This window comes from Phodopus roborovskii, unplaced genomic scaffold, assembly GCF_943737965.1.
Source record: "Phodopus roborovskii unplaced genomic scaffold, PHOROB, whole genome shotgun sequence".
Classification (NCBI taxonomy): domain Eukaryota; kingdom Metazoa; phylum Chordata; class Mammalia; order Rodentia; family Cricetidae; genus Phodopus; species Phodopus roborovskii.
In genome coordinates this window covers 1,565,080-1,587,788 of record NW_026126480.1, presented here as the reverse complement: position 1 = coordinate 1,587,788, position 22,709 = coordinate 1,565,080, and the positions used below count along the sequence as shown (strand labels likewise).

The following is a 22,709-nucleotide window of genomic DNA, read 5'->3' as shown; positions in this document are numbered from 1 at the left end:
TCTTAGCTCAGTTGGAAGCCTGGTAACATCTAGCTTACCCCAGGAGGGCTGTTAAGTAGGGGTTTTTTTCTCTGTGACTCTAGGAAGTGCCTTGTGGTCCAGAAAGAAATCATTCTGATGGGTTTTTCTTCCGTTCATCCCCCCCCCCCCAGCATTGCTGTGGAATTTGCTTTGATATTTACTTTTACTTTAGATAAGTTAAAAACCACAGTATGTTTAAAGATGGATTAAAATGAAAACCACTTTCATTTCAAGCACACTTTAGGGTTGAGTTATCAGGCAGTGTATTAGTTAAAAAACATCTGAGCAGACAGGACAAAGATGAAAGGAGGATGTAATATGCAAAGCAAAGTGTTTGGTCCATGAGTTCTTTACATACTTGCTTCTACAACTGATGTGTTTGTGCTGTTGACCGAGTTCTGTGATAGAATGGGATCCTGCATTCTTCATTGCGACTGAGCTTTTGTCTTGCACATTCCTATACCTTCCAGGGGGAAGTACAGGGAAAACTTTCAGTTTGGGAACTGTCTCTGTTTCTGCTTTATCACCTTTTCTTTTTGCTTGTGGGATGTAGATGTGCTTTATATGTGCATTTAATAAGATATGTAGGTATTTAGAATTGAGAAGTTAAATTATTTCTGCTAGGCTCCACAGTAACCTCGGTTAGGGAATGCATTCTCCAATATTCAAAACCTTGCGATTGGCTAAGAAATACTGCTAACCGTCATTGAGAAATGATGATAGATCTGTTGCTGTTAGAAGATACCACTGTTTAGGATTTGGGCAGGATATTCAGGTTCTTTTGAGTCTGCTAAAGTGTCACAAAGACTTAATTTTCTTTTTGCCTGTAGGTGTGTTGATGTGATTGCAGGGTTAGTTGATGTGGCAGTGGTTTAGTATAGCTCCTAAAGTTCTGTGTGCCATTTAAGAGGTTTCTCTCTTCCAGAGGGGAGAGGGGGAGAGGGATGGAGAGAAAGGGAGAGAGAGACACACACACACACACAGAGGCAGAGAGAGATGGGGAGAGACAGAGGCAGGGAGAGACCCTGTCTCAGAAAACAAAATTAGGAGGGTGAGTGGGAGGTGGGTGACTCTATTGGCTTAGCTTGGCCTTTGAGTAGATGTTTGAGAGGGAGGAGTTATGGCTTCTGTCCCTTATAGTGCTCTTCTTGATGACCTTGATCTGAAATCCCTAGGAAGCTCCAGGGGCCAGGAGAACAACGTTTGTACGGAGCCCACTGGGGTGATGCCTGTCTCAGGACGTCAGAACTCTGTGAACCTTGAGACAGTTTATTTCTCAGGTCTCAGGAATGCAGCAGGAATCTTTTCTAAAGATAACTACTGCTTCACTGATCACTCTGGTCCTAAGTACACTCAACTCCCAAACTTAGCCAACTCTGGATCTGAGCCATGGTTCCCCAAGTGGTCCAGGACCATCTAGAGACAGAGGTGACCCTAATCAGAGATAGGCACCTTTGGAAGAATGAGGAGTGGACCAGGCCCTCTTGAGAGGATGGGGCTAAGTACCATGAGGATGGGACCCTTGTTTTCTTTCTACTCCACTTGCTTGTAATTGCCAGGGAAGTACTGGAATCCCAGAATGGTCTTAGTAGGAGGAAAGGACTGGTTTCTCTAGTGACTCCTGCCACCATTGCATCCCTGCAGTCTTGGGGAATGAAGAGAATGAAGAGTTGGAGGAGGAATATGCATTTATTATTTTTTGTTTTTGTTTTTGTTTTTTTAATTCTTTAAGGGCCTGCAACCCAGCTAAATACATGGAGACTTATTCTTACTTATGAGTGCCAAGCCTTAGCTTGGCTTGTTTCTTGGCAGCTTTTCTAACGTAAATCACCCTGTTTCTCTTTAACTATGTTTTGCCTCTGTGTTTTTTTGCCTTTCTTTAGTCTCTATATCTCTTTCCTTCTTACCATGTGGTTGGCTGTGTGGCTGTGTGGCTGTGTGGCTGGCTCCTGGTACCCTCTTCTCCTTTTCTGGCTTCTCCTTTTTTTCTTCTTTTCTTCTTCCTCCTGCTTATTCTTTCTGCCTGCCAGCCCCACCTATTTCTCCTGCCTAACTATTGGCCATTCAGCTCTTTATTAGACCAATCAGGTGTTTTAGACAGACAAAATGACATAGCTTTACAGAGTTAAACAAATGTAACATCAAAGAATACAACACATCTTTGCATCATTAAACAAATATTCCACAACATATGCAAATGTAACACATCTTAAACTAGTATTCCAAAACAGGAATATGACCCTCTTAAATTTCTCAGTGAGTTTTCATATGTGTAAGGTGGAAAGAAAGCCTCATTTCAGAGGAAGGGGCACCATTTTCTGAGCAAGCAAGATACACAGGATAGTGAATGCAGAGGGCCCTGGTACACCTGTTGATGCCCACTGGGCTGAAAACAAAATCAGGCACATAAATGGAGAGGTTTGGGACCGGGAGAAGTGGAGTGACTATGTCAGCTTGGCCAGGCAAACTTGTGGGTTGATTTAACTGCTTGTATGGGGTGTAGATTGTATGGAAACTTATGGCTATCTCATTTATGCATATAAGCAGCTGAACTGCTGTGCTCTGGACCTTCCTTAGTTTTGGTAGGAGTCTGGACAGAGAATTTGGTGGGTGGCTGGGCCCAGGTGATAGTACAGTTTTACTTCCTGCTCCTGGCCCTGCCTTGTTTTAGGGTTGTCTACAGATGGGCTGGAGGGTTCTTGTGGGATTGGGTGACCTGTTGGGCTGGAGAAATAAGGCCACTTGGCTTTTCTCTTGATTCTCCAGCCTTCTGCTGTTGTTTGACTCTGCTGAAGGATAGCAGGCCATGGTGGTAGCTGGTAAGATTAATTCAGTAGGCTTGGCTAAGTTGTCTTTGGTCAAACAGAGGACTAATAGGCTAGTGGGTGCTGATGCCAGTGAAAGAGGACGTGGCCTGACGTTTCACCATGTCTGGGGTTCCTGAGGGTGATATAAACCCCTTTCCCGTGATGGGGTCTGTAGGCAGTTGGCAGTGGCAGTTCATCCTGACAAAAGTCATGATCCTAGGTTTAGAAAGCCCTTAAGGTTTTTGGGATGTTGTCAGCAACCCTAAAAAGGCAGAGGAATATGTAATGAGATGGACCACAGAGAATGAGCTGAGCTGTTAAGTGAACAAATTTCTGTCCAGGCTACAAGATGGCCTCAGGGAAGCAATGGATGCCATGATGTGTACTTGATGCAGAGGAAAGTGTAGATTTGAGATGAACATGGACCTAAGAGAACCAGATACTGTGCTGAGTGTAATAGGCTATATACATGCTGCTGAGGAAGGAGACTTGGGCAGATTCAAACATGTTGGGCCTCAAGATCAGTTACATTATACTGATGAGTGGAAAGATCTATGACATCACAGAGTGGGCAGGATTCCAGCATGTGGGAATCACCTGGATACCTACAGAGTTCCATATCACATCTCAGTTGGCTCTTGGGTACCAGGTACCAGTGGTTGGCAGAGGGCCACACCCAAGGTTACCCTCCTGATGACTGCAGGGTCACTTGAGCTGGATCTTTTGAGTACTGCCAACCAGATAGATGTCTAGTGAGAATGTCTTTGCAGCTACTCATTGTGGACTCAGGACCACTGCAGCTCCCAGCCCCACAGCATAGTACTCCAGAGAGAAGCCACATAGAAGCTGCAAAAGAAAGTGAGGTAGCCCTTACTGTGTTGATACCCATTCTTCTCAAATCAATGTCAGAGGTCAAACAGGCTATGTTCAGCACAGGGGGGAGTTGCACTTCATAATATTTAAATATGTTAAGAGGGAAAATTAAAGTTGTACCTTCAGTACTCATAGGAAATCCCTTATCCTTGGCACCCAGGAACTGATCTTGTTTTCTGACAGTACCAAAGAAACAGGAGTGGCCAGAGCAAAGCCTCTTGGAGGATTTGGACCTGTGGCCTATTAGCGATTCTCTCTCTCTCTCTCTCTCTCTCTCTCTCTCTCTCTCTCCTGTGTATTTATATGTAAATATATATAACACATGTAAATACGGCCTGCTGAATTTCTTTAGCATTGCTTATATGTGTATAATTTTAAGGTTGATGACTTGTATTGGCTAATAATTGAGGGCAATCCTGGTGAAGACTAATTCTCCCTCTGTCCACAGCTCTTAGTTTCCTGTAGTTCTTTGCCTAAGGGGTGAGGTCCTGTCAGAGTTCCTGCTTCCATATCACCAACAATGGTGTTGGTCTTGTTTAGATTTTATGCAAACTGACATATTGTTGGGTTATCATGGATGAAGCATGTCCTGCTTTTCTGGCTTTTGCAATCTTTCTGCCCCTTCTCCCATGATATTCCCTGAGCTGTACTCTAGGAATTGTGTTGTAAATGTCACCACTGGGGCTTGGCACAACACAAGTGGTCTCTGCATTTTGACTAGTTTTCTGTAATGCTTTCCATCTATTGTAAGGAGGACCTTCTTTGGTGAAGGGAGAGAGCTGCATTAATCTGTGGGTGTGAGTAGTTATAGTGCAGTTAGGAATTATGTTGATTTAGTTAAATGGCAGTAGTAGGCTCTCCTCTAAGATCCATGGCCTCACTAGCCCTGGGTAGTTGGCTAGGTTTCTAGTACCAGGGAAGATTTTCCTCCTGTCCTCAGGCCTTAAGTTCAATTAGATAGTTGTTACTACTGCCAAGATATGAGTGGATAATTCATTTTCTGTAGGCAATTTTACATTTAAAAATGTTGGCAAATAAGTAATTCTGTTTCATTTTAGTGGTAAAATGCAAGGCAATAAAAGTTAACTAGAATTGTTTCCCTAATTTAATTTCAGCAGTGTTAAGTTATACTGTCTCAGTGTAGTTTTGGAAATATTAAAAGTCTTAGCTATTTTAAATAATGAACAGTCAAGGATGTATATGGTTATGACAGCAAGAAAATTGCATGCATAATATTGATATTTAGATCTGACATGATTTATACATGAGGGTGATTGGATACTAACAACTTGTTTCATATATGAAGTACTTTTCCTGTGGGTCCTAAAAGTGCTTGTCATTCAGATATGAGTGAAGTTTTGAACTTTTGGCTCATTGTTTACACTCTACCACTGAATTTTTTTTATTAAACATAAGACCTTTTCCTTGGAGAACAGAATGTGTTTCTTATATCTCAAATGCACTAAAAGTTAAATAAGTGATTAACAAGCTGTCATTATCTTTGAGATTCTACCTGAGGACTTGTTAATTATCTTTGACAAAAGCGTTTCTTTTTCTGTAGCTGTATTTAGAGCACTTTTTTCTTTTGCAGTGGAATGTTCCTTTGCTCATGACTGCTTACTCAGTAATGTGATAAATATTTAGGTGATTAACTACAAATAGGTTGTGATTGTATATATGTACAAACTGAGCAATTGCTTGCATGCAAAACAAAAAGATAATCTGGATGTTTTGATAAAATCACATTTATAGATTTATTCTGCACTTGACTTTTTGTCAAGGTAAATTCTTAAGAATGTCTTCTTACTGAATTTTGGATGCCTTGGCACAGTGTTTCTTAACCTTTTTCATGTTGTGGTGACTCCCACCTATAAAATTATTTCATTACTAGTTCCTAACTGTAATTTTGCTATTGCTGTGTGAATATCTGATATGCAGCTTATGTGATATTTGACTCCTATGAAAAGGTCATTTGACACTCCCAGGGGTCATGACCCATAGTTTGAGAGCCAATGCTCTAGCGCAATAAGGATATAGTAACTCCTATCTGAAGTTCTAGACTTTGAGACCAGCCTGGCCAATATAGTGAGACTTCATCTCAAAAAGAAAAAAAAAAAGTCTCTAGTATAGAATAAAGAAAGATTTTAGAGGGTTTTCTAATAACAGAGTAATATTACTTTAAAATATTTAGTGACAAATAAGTAGAATCTTATTTATTATACTACTAGAATAACTTAGAGAATCAATGTAGGTTCAACTCAATATATTAAAAGGATAGCTCAACACAGTCTGCTTATTTTCTAACATGTTTCTTTCTTTTTTAAAAATTATTTACAGGAGAGGGCTGCTCACAATTTATATGGCCAACTTGGTAAGTAAATTTTTTTTTTTTTTTTGAAGAAGGAAAACTTTGAATCTGAGACTATTTCCTGTGTGTTTCAGAGGCTAGTGCTGAATGGCTGGGAAGGCTTGATATCATCTGGTTAATTTATGTTATAGTGAAGTTCACTTATTTGAAATGGGAATCAGTTCACTGCTATATGCCCTTTGGGGTTCTCTTTTCTTTGTTGGGTTACATGTTGTTGTCTGTACATCAGCTCTTTCCCTACCTACTTAATTGTGTATTTTGCTTGTGTTATTGTTTTATGGGAGAAATGATTTAAGGATTAGTTATGATAAACTTTTAATATTAAAACAGTGGCACTACTAGTCTTTAGATATAAGTGTATTAACATAATCCAAATCCCCAAGTCTACAAGGTTGAAATCAGTGTCACCTGGTGGTCTGGTAGTATAGTACACATATAATCCAGGTGCTGCTACCATGTTTCCAAGTTCACCTTTTAAAAGCATTTTTAATAGTTAATAGTTGATATTAGGTAGTTTCAGTGAGACTAGGTAATTTACCTGGAGATAAGCTCCTGAGTTGTGTAGCAAGGACTTGCATTTCAAGATGTATTTTGTGTTACCCTTTCTTGCTAATACCTGACAAAAGGCACTTCAGAAAGGAATGGTTTCTTTTGGCTCTTGGTTTGAGGGCACATAGTCCATCACACTGGGGAGGACATGGTGTTAGCAATGCCATGCAGCTGCTCTATTACACTGTATCTACAGTCAGAAATCAGAGAGAGATGAGTTTTGGTATTCAGCTTGCTTTTTCCTTTCTTCATTTTTGATTCAATCCATGACCCCAGCATATGAAGTGGATCTGCCCTCCTCAGTTAAATTTCTCTGGAAACATCTTTGTGTATCCACTCAGAGATAAATCTCTAAAATGACTCCAAATCCAGTCATGCTAACAGTAGAAGGTGTCCATCAGATGAAGAAGTTGATTTCAGTGATGAAACAGTTCAGTACCATGCTACTGTAATTTTTAGCTGATTGTGTTGGATGTTACTAGCTCTTATGTTCATGGAGTCTACTGCTTAGTGAAGAAGTCCCAGTCAAAAAATAATGAATGCAAAAAACTGAAGTGTAAACTGTATGTGCCATGGGAGCTACAGTAAGGGTAGCACCAAACTGTTGTGTGGGAGGAGGCCTCCCAAATCCTTTTTGTGTCATTCTACCCATATCTGCCCAGGGATAGGGAGACCTGAAAGGTCCATGTGATGTGAGAGATGTCATATGTCAACAAAACATAGGGTCTGCAGTTAGCAAAGTTATTTTAAAAAAAATCCACTCTTCCAATACCTCTTAATTGCAGTGAAAAAGCAATTTCAGGACACCTGGAGAGCAGAGACCAATTAAAGGATTAGTTTTTGTCTTTACTCTTTTTGAACAAAGAATTCTCCTTCTCTGTAAGATCTGTCCAATCAGGGGCTTTTCCTGTTTTATGTCTTCTTGTACTATAGCCACCTAGGCAGAGTCTGACTTGAATAGAATTTGATCAGTATATGCGTAATCAACAATAACCTTGCTAGATAGAGAATTCTAAGCTGGCAATGACCTAAAAGTAATCATCCCGTTTTTGTTCTGTGCAGACACCTTTTGGTGTCTGTTGTCAGTCTGGCTTTACTTTTTATGGAAATCTTTCCCCCTCATATATATATATATATATTTTTTTTTTTGTTTAAAACCGCTTTTCCTTGGTCTCTGTATTCAAGGCATATTTTCTTCTCCATGTTTTGTTTACTCTTCAGAGTTTTTCTACTTTTTAATCTTAGCTGAGTCCTGATTGTGTTTCATATCTTTGTTTCAGTTTAACTGATCTATCTGTGTGTGCATATTGGGAACTGGAATCCAGGATGTTGTTTTCAATATGCTGCTTAATTCATTTTAGCATTCACTTTGAGTGCTTTTTTTTTTTATAATTTTAAAATGATACATATCAGACATAATAATATCTGGAAAAACTTGTTCTAGTAAAATGTCACCCTAGCATATCAGTCAGTATATTTCTTCTTTCTCTCCCTATCTCCAAAAGGGGCTTACTGTATGAATCCTGAATCCTTCTGCCTTAGGCATCCAAATACTGGGCTTCTTGGCATACACCATACCTAGCCATATTATTTTTTCCATTGTTCCTTGTTTATACATTTTTTTCAGTTCTTCATATGATGGTTTTATAATGTGAAATGTTTTTCATTACTAGAAAAAATAACACTCAGTCTTTTCTTTTGCATTATTGGTCAAATACATCTTTAAAATTACAGGTTGTTGGAATAGTTAAAATTGTAACTGAATGTGCAGATCTACTCTGTTTCAAATCATAGTTTCAAAAGACTGAAGTTCTTTTTTTTTTTTCTTTTCCAAACTTTTATTTGTGCACATTCAATTTAAAAAGATAACTTTTTACAGATTCTTTGGTGCCCATATACAGCATACAAAAATGTAAAAGACTATTCACAAATAAAACACATTAGCTCAAACTGGAAAAATAATGACAACAATAAAACAATTTCTTAAGGTAGTGCACACTGTGACAGCTCTGCCTGTGGGGACATGAGAATTACTGCGAAAATAAATAGAATGTCCTTTTGTAAAAGCAGCAATGTCACGTCTTGTAAATTTCCTTTTTATATTACAGCAAAGTTTGAAGTGAAATCCAAAGGGACTGGAGCTCACACTGTAGCTGTGAGCAGGAGTCTATTCCTCAGTCACTGTTGGTCCAGTTTTCCTTGTGTTTTGAGTCCAATGTGCAGCAGGTTTCAAGGTGCTCAGTTAGAGACTAACCAACCAAATGAGTTATAAAATTTCCTTCCTGCTTTCAAACACAAATGGGTACACCTGTTCCACAGCAGTGGCCACAGCCTTTACATTGGGCCCTGTCACTGTGATACTTCCTGTTGAAAATATCTGTAATGTAGCTCTTAGAGACTTTATCCGATAGCACACGGCAGGATGAAGTTCAGGTTCATAGCTGGCATGAGGTCTATTGTTCTTGGTGAATTCTGGCAAACGGATTTCAAAGGGCATGTTACAAACTGCCAAAACATTCACAACCTTAAAATCTGTAAAAATTACCTGGAAACCTAGTTTCTGCAGACTACGGGCTAAACGTCGGGCACCAAATTTAGCTTCTTCTTCACTTGTTGCTCCAGTGCAAATAATTTTTCCTGAGGACCAAATTGTAGCTGTAATTCTAGGTTTTCTAAGCTTCATTAATACTTTTCCAACATCACGCTTATAAATTACATTGGCTCCCTCCAAAGCAATCTTCCTTAAGTTCAAATGGCATCTTGTTCTAAAAACACAGACTACATTTGTAATTAAAATGTCCAATGCAACATCACTGTCTGCATCCATTGGGGTAGTTTCCCACCACGAAGATCACATCTGTGGGAAGACGGGGCGGTCGCAGAGGACGCGGTGGCAGCGCTGCTGCCGGTTGCGTAGGACGCGGAGGAAAAGCTGGAGGACAAGGATGAAGATGAGGCGGGCCGCTCCCCAGTCTCCATGGAACTCCCGCCCCGGCCCGTTGCTAGGAGCCCCCGAGGCTCGGGCTCCGTCTTTCGTGCTTTGTTGTTCCGGGTACCAAAAGACTGAAGTTCTAAAACATACCTGGTTATACACTTCCCACCAGGAGGAAACACTTCGTAACATTTTGATGTTGATGCATTTACAGTAATTGTTGTATTTACCCCATTTTCTCTACAAGAAAGAACTTGTATCTAAGCTAGGTCTAGATCAACACTTGGTCCTCTCCTTACCACTTTAAATGTCTGCTGTTGGGAAGAACTTGTGTGAACCTTTTCAGGATTTGTTATCCTAGGACATCTCTATGTGTCAGTATGGCTTCTGAGCCTTTTCTCACGTTTTATGACAGGGTAAGTTGGGATGACAAATAGTAGAGTATTGATGAAAAACATACTTTCATGGGCCAATCAGTTGTTTGTAACTGGAAGCAACTGGAAAATGAATGAATGAATGAATTTTGAGAAATTCAAACTGAACTCTTGGTCCCTAAATTTCTGTTCTGTTCACAAAATGTGGAATGTGACATATAAATCAGAATGTAATGTGGTAGTGATTTAATATCTTGTGATTAAAATCCATAGTTTTGCAGATTTTATGAAAAGATGTGATTTTGAACAGATTACATTTTTCTGATAACTTAGAAGGATCCTATGCTTCTTTGCCTCTCCTGTTTACCTTCCTCCAAACTGCCCCTTCTGGTGAAGCATGATGAACACACATCTTCTGTGGGCCCTCAGTATCAGCTCTTCTTGATCTCCAGTATCTGCATGCTTGTCAACATTTGATTCTTTTCCCCTCCCTGTTTTATTGGCTTCTTTTCTGGGCATTTAAGTTTCATGTAAGGTTTTGGGTACTGCTGGACTGTGACTGGAGAAGTGCCCAGTGAGCATTTTGTGCTTTATGTTGCTGAATGGATTTGTTAGACAAAATATTCATCAAAAGGAATAATTTTCAGGAGGGATTTATTTCAAGTCTTGATATATTTGACCTATGTTAGTATATTTTGATTAAAAATTTATACATACTGAAAGTTGGTGGTTGTAGGACTTAGTTGAAACTGAGTATTAACACTTCTGCTTTGAGTTTGGAGAAGGAGGAAGCCTTAAAGACAGCTGTACCACAGAGACATGTTATTGTTGGCCTCAGGATTGCACTTTCACTTTACCAAGTTGTGGCTAAAGGTTAGGGTAAGTGGGGAAGGATAAGAAATACATTGAGCATTTACCATATCTTGGATGCTTTAAGTTGGGGTTTCCAAACTACATCAGTTATTTTAGCTAGTCCACAAACCACAAAAGATAATGCACTCATGGAATGACTTGACCATGTCATGAGAGAGTGTCATGAGAGAGAATTAGATGTAAATATTGACAGTTGTGTTTGGGGTGGTATTGCAGGCAGAAGATAAAGAAATGTGAATTCTCCCTGGGGATATCTCTGCCGATGTTTCCTTTTAGCATAGGGTTGTCTCTCCTGATGTTTGCATTGCAGCTAATCTTAGTGCTGATGATATTTGCCCTGGTAAGTTTTAGTTATTAAAATACTGGTGTGTGTAGCCTTAATAACATGTAGAACTAATGTTTGTTTAATTCTAATCTGTTTAACATATTTTAGAATGGAAATGTATACTTTGAAAAGTACTGTTTTCTAGATTTCTAAATTGACAGTGAATTATTTGTCAAAGGTTAGATTAATAAAAGACATATTAAAAATTATAAAATAAATAATCAAATATTTTCCCTGGCTTATTCCCAAAAGAGTAGTAGTAAAATGATGGAAATTTTTCTGATGCCAAAAGCAGCTATCCACCTGAGTGCCAGCTGCTAAGATTTTGCTTTGCCACACTGTGATTTAGAAGACATAAGCTATGCCTACATTCATATGAGTTTTATTACATTGGGTGTGCCGATGCCTAAGGTTTCTAGTCTTTCAAGATCACCATATGCATCAGGTGTTGTAAGATATGTCAAGTGTTATTCTTTTATTTTTAGCTTGCTTCTAAGAAAAAGTATTTCAGACATGAATGTGTAAGGTTTCCAAAAGGACCTGTAGAGAAGAATATTTAAAGTCTGATATTCTTTTTGTTAGAATTAATCTGAAATTAGAGGGTGAGACTTGACATCTCTTACAATACCTGGTTAGCATATGATGATTCTGAGTGACTTCCACAAGGAAGCTTTGCTTTATAATTTAATTTATGCCACCAATCATTTAATAGAGTGTGCATTTAAAAATGTGTTAATGAGATAAAGAAGTAAACCATGTTGGAATAAATTTTGTTGACTGACAAACACATTTTCTTATTGGAGTGAACAACAGAATACCCTTGTGTGTTTCCTGAGACCCCACCCCTCTTTTTCTTTTGATTGTCAAATTATTAAGCTAGTTTTTGTGTGGAAAATTGCTATGCAAGATTTTTATCTCACAGGGTAGATTTGTAGACTCATAGAAAGACCTGTGGATTCACTTTATTTCTTCCTGAGAGAGCATGGGCAGTATTCAGTTCTTCTTCATTGGTTATTCATGGCCTTCTAGAAATATTGCTGCTGTGGCATGGGGGAAGTCCTTCAAGGAGAACAGAGTTCCCTGGGGTGGTGCCACATGTTGGAGGTCACAGGAGATGTTGCAGCTCACATGACAGCAACCAGAAAAGAGTGACGCAATTGAGAGCATGGCTGGGAGTGAGATGGATTCACATTTCAGTTCTGTCTCAGCATTTCTGAACTGGGATAGCAAATCAGTCCCCAACTAAGAAAAGAAGGGAAAGCACATTTGCTTATCCATGGAACAATAATTTTAACTGCTTTTAAAGGAATGTATATGTAACTAATACATACACACACAAACACACGTACGTCTTTAAATTCCAAAATATGCCAAAGAAGAAATAATATATAGGTAGCTAACATTGCAAAATTGTATTTACAATGTGTAGTCAATATTTCAAAACAGTTGCTGATTTAAACATGCTGACGATACATACTTTTCTGAACTTAGATTTCACTTTTATAGCACTGTATTCTGTAACTAAATCTGATAGTAAAATAAGACAATGAAAAATTTAAATGTAATTTACTCAGCACAAGTTTGGCAGGTGTGTAGAACAGCACTAGGAAGTGATTCTCTGTAGTAAGGACTAATACTATACTTAATTCATTATTTCCCTGAATTCCCTAAACAGTCCACAAAATACTCATGAAGGGTGTACATTTTTCCTTGTTTTTTTAAGAGTAAAAATTTCAGCTTTAAGAAACTTAAAATGTGTCCCCCCCCCAATTTTGGGATTTTCTCTTCTACCTTTGTCATTTCCTGTTAATAATGGATTGGAATGGTTTGTGTTCATTGAATGATAGCTCATGGCAATATAGCCAATGTTTAATACTCGCATTAAAACATGCTCTTCTCATATTTTTTTTATTTTATTTAACATGTCTACCACCTTGTTAAATAGACTGAACAGCTTTTCTTACCACATACATAGATGAACAGATGAAGAAAACTACACAAAGTGGGATATGTGACTCCCAAGGCTCTGCTGGTCATGCATAAGGCTCTGAAACTCATTGATGCTAGGTTAGTGGGTACTACAGTTTACTCTTCAAAAGGTACAGAGGCAGCCTCTAAGAGAGAGCAGGAGGAAAGAGAGGGAGGCGAAAAGAGCCTGCCTTTTATAAGGGTTATAATGCATGAGCATAGGGAGAACACTTTAGTCTTTGCTACTGCTGCTGTGTCTTGGGAGGTCCCTGAGAGCAGGCCAGTGTAAATGCTTAAATACTAACATTCCTGCATTTTGTTTATTTTAAAAAGAGGAGGAACTAGGAAGGGGCAGCTGGTGAGGTGGGAATGGGGGCTCTGTGCTCTGCAGACTGCTTCCTTCTTTTTGGTGGCATTGGCATCTTTGGGGATCCAAGGAAGCTGGGATGCTGGCTAAATCTTGGGATGGCTGTCTGTTTCACTGCTGTGCAGGCTCTGTGGTATTGTATAGCACTCAGAAAGTGCAGGTCTAGTTGAAGCAGTCTGTGAGGTTGGACCATTTGGACGCTTTCTGGGATGCAGTGTTTTGAGAGGACCTGGCAGGATGCTGGCAGAGCAGAAGATAAAGTTAAGAAGTTCAGGGGTTACTTTTTTTCTTAGGTCCTGATAATTGAGGGAGGGGAGTCCCAAGACCAGGAGAAGGTGAGGGAGATCCTACCCTGAGGAACAGGCAGTAGGCGGGGAAACTTAGGCTATTGACTTATCTGGAGTGCATCTGACCTGTTTGAGGTAGGTTCAAGGCCACTCTTATAAAAGAGATAAGTTTTAGACACGTTAGCATTCCCACTGTTTTTAAATCCATACTGAAACCACATTGTAGGAAAGGCAGTATACTCATGCCTTCGACTCATGGGGGACCCAAAAATGATTCTGGTTAAAAGCAGTAACATTCCTCTGTCCAAAAAACAGATGTATATAGACTCGACAGCTGCTTTTAGCACAATGAGAAGCACTTTTAAGTCTATACTTAAAAACAAATAAACAACAACAACCAACAACCGAAGGGAATTTAAAATTCTGAGCTTGTGTCTATGATAAAAGTAGTGGTGTACTGCCTGCCAGAGCTAGATCGGTAGCTTATCAGAATTCCATTGATTAATGTTAAGACTATGAGCTTTTGGAGTCTTAACAGTAGCATAGTGATAGAAATGTGAAACATGTTCCATTTTTCTATACATCTCAATTCACCTTTTGTCACTGCTTAAACTTTTTCATCCTTAGCCCCTTGCATTTACACCCCCTGACAACTTGCATTTGTCCACTTTAAAACACCTTATTGGACCCTAAGACATTTTCTTAGGTCCTCAGCTTAAGCTTTCATGTTTTCACATAAACTCTAGACCTTAAAACGCCTTCTTTCTATCTAATTTACCAGGAGATACAGGCGGTTGATTACTGAGGGCTATCGTAAAGCAAGTTCCTTTAAAAAAATGAATAGTAAAATGTAACATTGAAATCTGTTCAGTGAGTTTATCTCTTTTTTGAGTCTGGTATCAAGGTAACTTGTGTCAAGACTTACTAGTAGCTATAGGAGTGAGGCCTGTGGCCTGAATTTTACACACAGAACTGAGAAGGCAGCTGGAGCCTTGGTTGCTGCTGCTAAACTGACAAAGCTATCCCTAGCCTAGTCATTAAACTGTCACAGTTCCTAGAAGGATAAATTTTACCTGAATGAGCAGACCAAGCAACTTCTTTATCTGTTGGATCCCTAGACAGCTATTCTGGATTCCTCTGTCATTGTTGGGGACTGAGGTCCTAGGGCAGTGTAAGTCTTCAGCTGCCAGAAGATCTGACAGGCTTTCCTGTGGAGTAGGAACTTGTGGGTTGACCTACCTTCCTTGTAAAGGCACAGTGGGCCAATCAATTCCCCAGGTCCTGTTGTTCAGAGTTTGGAAAGGGTCTTGGCAGCAGTTGAGGTAAAAGGCAGTTTTTAATTTTTACTAAAAATTAAAAAAAAATTAAAAAGCTTCCAGGTAGGGGTTTTTCTGTGCCCATCCATCTTCTTTGGAAGAGATAGAGTTGCTGGCAGGAGCTGGTATGTCTCTTTGTCAAGAAAAACTTGTTTAATTAAATATTTAAAATACCTTATTCTCAGATCGCTGAACCATTTGAGGGCTGTCTATTAGCTATATCTGAATAAACAAACTTTGCTTGTTTCTAGTTACTTGTTTTAAGCTTAACTTGGAAAAGCATTTACAGGGGACTAAGTAAGGCTTACCTCTGTAATTACATCATCACTTAGTATGACTTCAGTTAATGAATTCAATCATTTAAAGATGATTGACCTTATGTTCCTTAACAGTGTATAAACCTTGTGTTCCTTAACAGTGTACAAACTTTGTGTTCCTTAACAGTGTACGATATGTTAGGAGCTTTCATAAGACTAGGACTTTACCACTGAGGCACATACCTTTAAATCCTAGCATTCAGGAAGCAGAGTTACATGCACATATATACAGAGTTGAATCCAAGTTACATACACATACAAGCAGTTAAATCCCGTTTACATTCACACATGTAGAGTTAAATCCAAGTCACAGATGTATACACACACACACACACACACACACACACACACACACACACACACACACACACGTGTAATGGTAGTTGAATAAATAAAATGAAAGGGCTAACCTTTGTGTGCTGAGCAAGATGAAGCTGTTGTCTCCATTGCTGATTCCTACATTGCAGCAAATGTAGTCTAAATATTCTTTAACACTCAAACAAAAACAAAAACAAAAAAAGACTGTCAGTAGTCTCAACCTGGGGGTCAGTAGTCTCTCCTCTTCCCTGTAACACACAGGCTGCACCGACTTGTGGTGCTTGTGATTTGGTGATGAGTTCCCAGAAAGGCAACGTGGCTTGGTCCAGGCCTCAGAAGCACCAGAATATGTTCACCTTCAAAAATGACAAGTTCGATAAGAGTGTTCAGACCAAGAAAACCAATGTAAAACTTCATGATGGAATATGTCAGCGCTGCAAAGAAGTCCTTGAGTGGCATGTAAGATGCAGCAAGTACAAACCAAAAGCTAAGAAGTGTGTTAAATGTTTACAAAAGACAGTGAAGGACTCTTACCACATAATATGTAGACCATGTGCTTGTGACTTGAAGTTTGTGCAAAATGTGGGAAGAAGACATTGGTATTCTGTTTAATAAAGAACCCGAAACTTTAGTAAATACTGAAAATCCAGGTTCTAACGGCAGAAGAAGCCGCAAAGGGACAGACGACAGTGACGAGGATATGGATGCTGGCACTGCCTCGGATGATGAAGACAGAGGCACTTAGGTGGCCTGACATCGCGGACACAGCTGCAGAGCACTCAGTGTACACTGACATCCTAATGAGGCATTCAAGACAGGCAGAACTGACACATGAGCAATGATAGTTATTTATAACATTTGAACAACAGACACTTTCAGGTTTTCGCAATAAACCTTAGGCTGTAAAAAACAAAACAAAACAAAACAAAATAAAACAAAAATTGGTGAAAGCAAGCAATTACTCTTAAGTGGAACAGTTGTAGTATAGAACTTGATTGTTTCATTTTTGACCTTTAATTAAGGTTATATCTGGAGTTGTGTAATGTAGTAACAGTCTTCTAAAAAGTTTAACACCAGTATATGAGCCTGAGGGAGTCCTATGGGACAGAAGCATGGTTTAATCCTCTGTAATAAATCATTTTATGCCACCACAGTCTGGAAAGGTAGACACTGCTGACACAATTAGGGATTAAATTATTTCTGTCAGAAAATTAAAACCAAAGGAAAAAATAACTCAATTAGTATTTATTTATTCAATTCCTGAAAGTATCTTATTTTGTAGCTCTTGATTCTGTAATTTTTATTCATCTATTTTGACAGCTGTTTATTATTAATATTTTATAAACAGCAAAAAGTTGTATTTATGTGTATTGTGCTTTATTCTTTGGTGAGATACAAACTCTGTAATTTAATACATCATCTTTATAAACTTGAACAAAAAGTTGTAATACTAAAATGTCTCCTCAGAAGAATTTGCAGGTAATGGTAAAAACATTTAGTTTTTAAAATACCTATCTGTTTAATATTTTATAGGACTTATATAGGGATGATTTCTCATGTCACAGAGCTTAACTCCATTTGCTGAATAACACGTGAGAAGGACGATCTGTTAGTTTTTTTTTTTTTTTCTACCCATATTATCTTGTGGTATTTGTAGGGATGCCTTAGCAGACTTCCGTGGAAACAGTTAAGAATTTAAGATAATGCTCAGTGGCATTGCTTAATGGAAATGGGTTATTGTTTGTGGAATTGCTTAGATATATTCTGTAATACTTAGATTCTAGAGTTTCTGGTACTTTGTCAGATGATACATTATAATTAATTCAATAAAGTTAGTTATGCAATGAAAAAATTTAAGGATATTGGGTTTAAAGTCTAGGTAGTAGTTCACTTAAAATATATCTCAAAGGCAGACCATGTTTTTTAATCTCCAAAAGTGATTAACAAAGCAGAAGATGAAAAACCTTAGTTCAATTTAAAATGTCATTTGATGAAAGCCACTTTACTCTGTAATGTCCATTATTTGCTAGAAAGTTACAGGAGGCAGACAAGCATTCCTTTTCTTGAAATTTGATCATGTATTTATATGGTACTGTTTAAAGAAAAACAAGAAAAAAAATAAAAAGGAAAGAAATACTTGTTTGATAAAAATATGTGCAATGGCAACATAAGTCAAGCCTTGTCTTAAATTTATAATTATTTTTCTTGGTAGATGACTAATAGCAAAAATAATCTAATAAAGATGTGTTTGTATCTGAATATGTAGTAGCAAACTGGTACAGGCCAAGAGACAGGCCACAAGAACAAGGGGGAAGGCAAGTTATTGTGGACCCAGAAACGAAAATTTTGTTACTATTTTCACACCTATTAGTTTCCATGTAACCTAATTACTTGCATCTGATTTTCTGCCCCGAGATCTCTGAGGCTGTGGCAGTGTTCTTTACAACTTGTTTCAGTGAAAAATTCTATCTCCCACCTCTTATTGTTTGTACAAATCTTACACAGACCATTTTACTTGCTTATTTTCTCAGTTGTGCAAAGTGTATCATAATAGTGCCAAATGCAAAGAACATTAAAGGACACAGGTGTCTTATCAGCACACAGGGACATTTCAGTCACTCTTCACTTTTATTGTTGTGTGGTGGTCTTGATCTAGTCTGTGAATTCTTCACAGCATAGATGATACTGTCTGTATTTTTAGGAGAACTGTGTATTAGGAAAGTACATACCACCAAACATCGTTAGGTTGGGATCTACATCTTTATATTTTATTATGATTTTGTAGTACCTAAGGAATTGAACTAAATTTACATATTTGAAACATGTCTGCTTTAACTCTCCAACTGCCTTTCTCTTTGCATATGATATAATGATTATTTGTAGTGCTTTTGAATAGAAATGCATATATTGAGTGGTATTTTGTGCATTATAATTGTCTTTCAAGTTTAAAATGTTACATAAATTTGACTAAACAACTCTTCAAGACTTGACTGTCAGATGCGTGTATTGTAATACTTGTATTTATGTCATTGTGGAGACAGAATAGAGGAATTGAGAATTTTTTTCATGACAGGGGGATTTAGAAATTAGAAATATTTTTATATTTTTAATCACTTTTAAATTCCAGCTGTTATTCTATTGAGAAAATGTAAAAAAATCTTTTTTTTTTTTTCCAGATATTGTCTTGTTAGTTTAATTGAGTTGTCTTTTTTTTTTTTTTTTGAGACAGGGTTTCTCTGTTTAGTCCTGGCTGCCTGGCTGTCCTGGAACTCATTCTGTAGATCAGGGTGGGCTCTCGCTCGCAAAGATCTGCCTGCCTCCCCCTTCCTCCCCTTGCTCCTTTGCTGAGATTAAAGGTGTGTGCTCCCATCACACTATAAGTTTCCTTTTTAAATTTTATTTTTTTAATTTATTTTTATAATTTATTTATCCTTTCAAATTTCATTTATATTCCAACCACAGTTCTCCCTCCTCCTACCCATCCTCACCTCCACTCCAGCCCACCCCTAGTTCAATCCTTACAGGAAAGGGCTCCCATGAGAAGTCAACAAAGTCTGGCACATTAAGTTGTGGCTGGGCCAACCCCCTCTCCCAGGCATTAAAGCTGAGCATGGCTTCCCACCATAGAGAGTGGAGTCTCCACAGCTGTAGGTTTAGAGTTCATGAATTTCCACAAGCTTGGTTCAGCTGTCTCTGTAGATTTCTCCATCACAATCTTGACCTCCCTTGCTCCTATATTCCTTTCCATCTTTCCTTCCTATATGCAAGAAAACAAACATGACCAGCAAAGAATGATAGAAGCCAAAGAGAATGGTGTGAGTTGTGATTAGATATTCCTGCATGTAAAATGCAATTGGAAATACTGAGAAGATGCCATATGAGAACAAGCTGATCTATTAAAAAGATAAAATTTGGAAGGAGGTTGTGTATTGGTCCATTTTTCACTACTTTTGCTCTTTAACCCACTCCTTCAAAGCCCAATAGGATGATAGTAAACACATGAAAAGGAATATGTCTAAAAATATTGGAAGAGACTAGACACTTTGATGAAGCTAGAATCCTAATAAATATTATCACTATAAATAGAAATCCAAGGAAGGATAAGGTACATTGAAGCGATTCCTCTAAGAGGGGTTGGACCTTTTCTTGTTGGAACTCTGAAGAGACAGTCTAGGGGATTAGTAGAGATCAGGACTCATGAATAAGGGGATGCATTTGGAAGAATGGAGTCATTCCCCTTAGGAATGGGAGGGAACAGTTGGATGGTGCAGGATAACTTTGTCCAAGAGTAAAACTATTGAAGGATGTTAAATAGTTGGAAAGTTGCCATCTCTGGCTTGCTTATCTGCCCTCTCTTCATTCCATTAGAGTGAAGTCTGCCAGTCACTATTCCCAGGTCATATTTTACTCCAGTTTTCCTTTCTTCAGAGAAAAGTTAACCCCATAACTGCAGTGGACATTTGCATATTCATTCATGCTCCTGTCCCCATGTTTATGTGATTGTGTCTATCTCTCTCGTTTCACCATAAACAAGAATATTGAGTCAATGTAAAAAGACAGTTGAAGAAAGTTAAACATTGCAAAACAGAAGGCTTATGTTGATTTGATCTTAGAAAACACACAGAGTTCAGAAATAGGCCAAAGGCCCCCACCAATAAAGTTTTTCAATAATTTTGGAAAGTGGTAGAAATTGTTCAACACAATAAAATATTTACAGAATTAAAAGATGCTCTAAGAAATAAACACAAATGATTGACTAAAAAATGCCCATGCAAAGAGGTAGAAAGAGAAAGCTAAGGTTATTGTCCCAAAAAATAGATAAAAGGTGGAGATGTGAAATACTGAAAGATAAGTAAAGGTAGGATGGAACATACCAAAGAACTGGAGTTAGGACAGGGAAAATAAGATGGGAGGGAAATAGGAAATAGATAACTGGGTATGATTTCCTTGAACAGAGAAAACCATTTTTTTTTGCACATTGTAAATCAATTGTGACAAACTCATTTGTCATATTCAGGTTGGGTTTTAGAATTGTGAGGTACAAGAAACTTTTTGGAAGCATCTAAAGTAAATACAAATGTAATCAAATTAGCCATAGTAAGTCCTGATAGACAATGGTGGAATGTCTGTAGTTCTGAAGGAAGGTGGTTTCTAACCTGAAATTCTATGATCAGGGAAACCGTGATGCTAAATATGGGTGAAAGTGGGGCACTTTCAGATATTGGAATTCATTCTTCATCTGGTCTAAAAAACTCACTTGAGAGTCCAGCAAAATGGAAAGAAAAGGACCCCTAATCCTCCAAGAGGGAGAAGACCGGGTCTTAGAAACAGTGCTCTCCCCCCCCTGCTCTGGCTGAGTGGAACAGTGCAGGAACCAATCCCCCACTCCCAGTGCAACAGTACAGTCAGCTAACAGCTTGAGTTGGGTTGCTTCTAGTTCAGTAGGAATACAGAGGCACCACGATCCAGCATCTGTATTGTGATTGAAAATCCATGATTAAGGATGGAGAAATCATATGGTGAATAAAAACATATTCATGGGAACGATGAGAAAACAGATAGGCAATTAAAAACTCTGGAGAAACAAAAAGCTGCATTGGAAGGTGATGATGGTCCAAATATGAAAGTGTGTGGTTGGTTTTGAATGGTCGATGGACAACTGATGTTGCCTTTGTGTGATGTATTTTTTTTTCAGTGTCTCACAGTTCATATTTGCTACATCTAATGTATAGGTATATGAGTTTATTGATTTTGAACTTTATATAGTTAGTAATTTAAATATTAAATTTTGACTAGTTTTTAATTTTTACATCATTCATTGGATAAAGTTTAGGATGCTTAATTATAACTCCAGAACAAACTACACACACACACACACACACACACACACACACACACACACACACACACACGGCTGTATTTATATATATATCAGACAAAAGCTGGGAAATAAGGTTGGTAAAGTGGCTCAGTTGGTAAAGGCACTTGCAGATAGCCCTTAGTGACCTGAGTTTGTTCCTAGAATCCACATGTTGGAAAGAGAGATTGATTTCCCTACCTTTGTCCTTTGTCCTCTACATATTTGTGGAAATACACACACACACACACACACACAAAAATGGAATAACAAATTTAAAAGTAGAGCCTTGAAATACAAGAAAAGAGTCAGTGAATTGGAAGCATTTTTAAAATTCTTCTCTCATATATTACATCCCGACTGAAGTCCCCTCTCTCCGCTCCTCCCAGTTCCTCCCTTCACCACTCCTCACTTCCCCTCTCTCCCAGATCCAGTCCTCCTTTGTTTCCCTTCAGAAAAGGGCAGGATATTATCATAGGGATATTAATGGAGGCATTTTAAGTTGTACCAATACCCTTTTATATATAAGGACGTCAATATATGACTGAAGTTAATAGATCATAAAATATGAGTTCAGAGTGCTGGAGAGATGGCCGAGCAGCTAAGAGATATTGCTGCTCTTGCAGAGGCTCAGTTAAATTTCCAGTACCCAGCAGGTGTCTCACAACAGCTGCTTGAATTCTGTGGGCACCTGTGCTCATGCACACCACTGCCCAAAATTGAAAATAAACAAGTCTTAAAAAGAAGAAAGAATATGGTGGTGCATGCCTATAATTATAGTACTAGGGAGATTGAGGCAGAAGGATCTCAAGTGTTAAAGTAGCCTGAGATCTATGGTGTATTGCTTTTCTACTTCCTGCCTATGGCCTGTCTCTTTAAAGTATATTTGTAGTCACTTTCACTTTTACACTTCTGTGCAATGTAAAGGCTATGAGGTCTGCAAATTGTGCAATGATTTAAATGTAATGATTCTACTGGAATGAGTTTTCTATTAACATTTTATATCTAATTGACTTAAGATAACTAAATTTAGAAATACTTTTCATTAGAATATTTGTGATTCATTTTTTGGGAGTATTAATTTTATAAAGTTTACTCTTGCTATGCGTTGGTGGTGCATGCTTTTAATCCCAGCACTGGGGAGGCAGAGGCAGGTG

The 22,709-nt window shown here is 38.3% G+C and overlaps 2 protein-coding genes and 1 pseudogene across 2 annotated transcripts in view; 2 read left to right on the top strand and 1 right to left on the bottom strand.

The window, feature by feature from the left end:
• Nucleotides 1–22,709, top strand: part of Tmem135 (transmembrane protein 135) — a 187,482-nt gene that overhangs the window by 37,762 nt on the left and 127,011 nt on the right. The window contains exon 4 of the mRNA XM_051192184.1: nucleotides 6,039–6,072. Within this exon, the coding sequence (XP_051048141.1) occupies nucleotides 6,039–6,072 (34 nt within the window). The remainder of the gene's footprint in view (nucleotides 1–6,038; nucleotides 6,073–22,709) is intronic.
• On the bottom strand, nucleotides 8,777–9,450 carry LOC127227878 (TATA box-binding protein-like 1). Its single transcript, XM_051192185.1, has one exon. The coding sequence runs from the start codon at nucleotides 9,443–9,445 to the stop codon at nucleotides 8,885–8,887; it is 561 nt and encodes a 186-aa protein (XP_051048142.1). The 5' UTR covers nucleotides 9,446–9,450; the 3' UTR covers nucleotides 8,777–8,884.
• On the top strand, nucleotides 15,937–16,592 carry LOC127227880 (uncharacterized protein C9orf85 homolog; annotated as a pseudogene).

Bases quoted from the DNA above. Each gene is read 5' to 3' on its own strand.
- LOC127227878 (XM_051192185.1), bottom strand. From the start codon at position 9,445: ATGGATGCAGACAGTGATGTTGCATTGGACATTTTAATTACAAATGTA.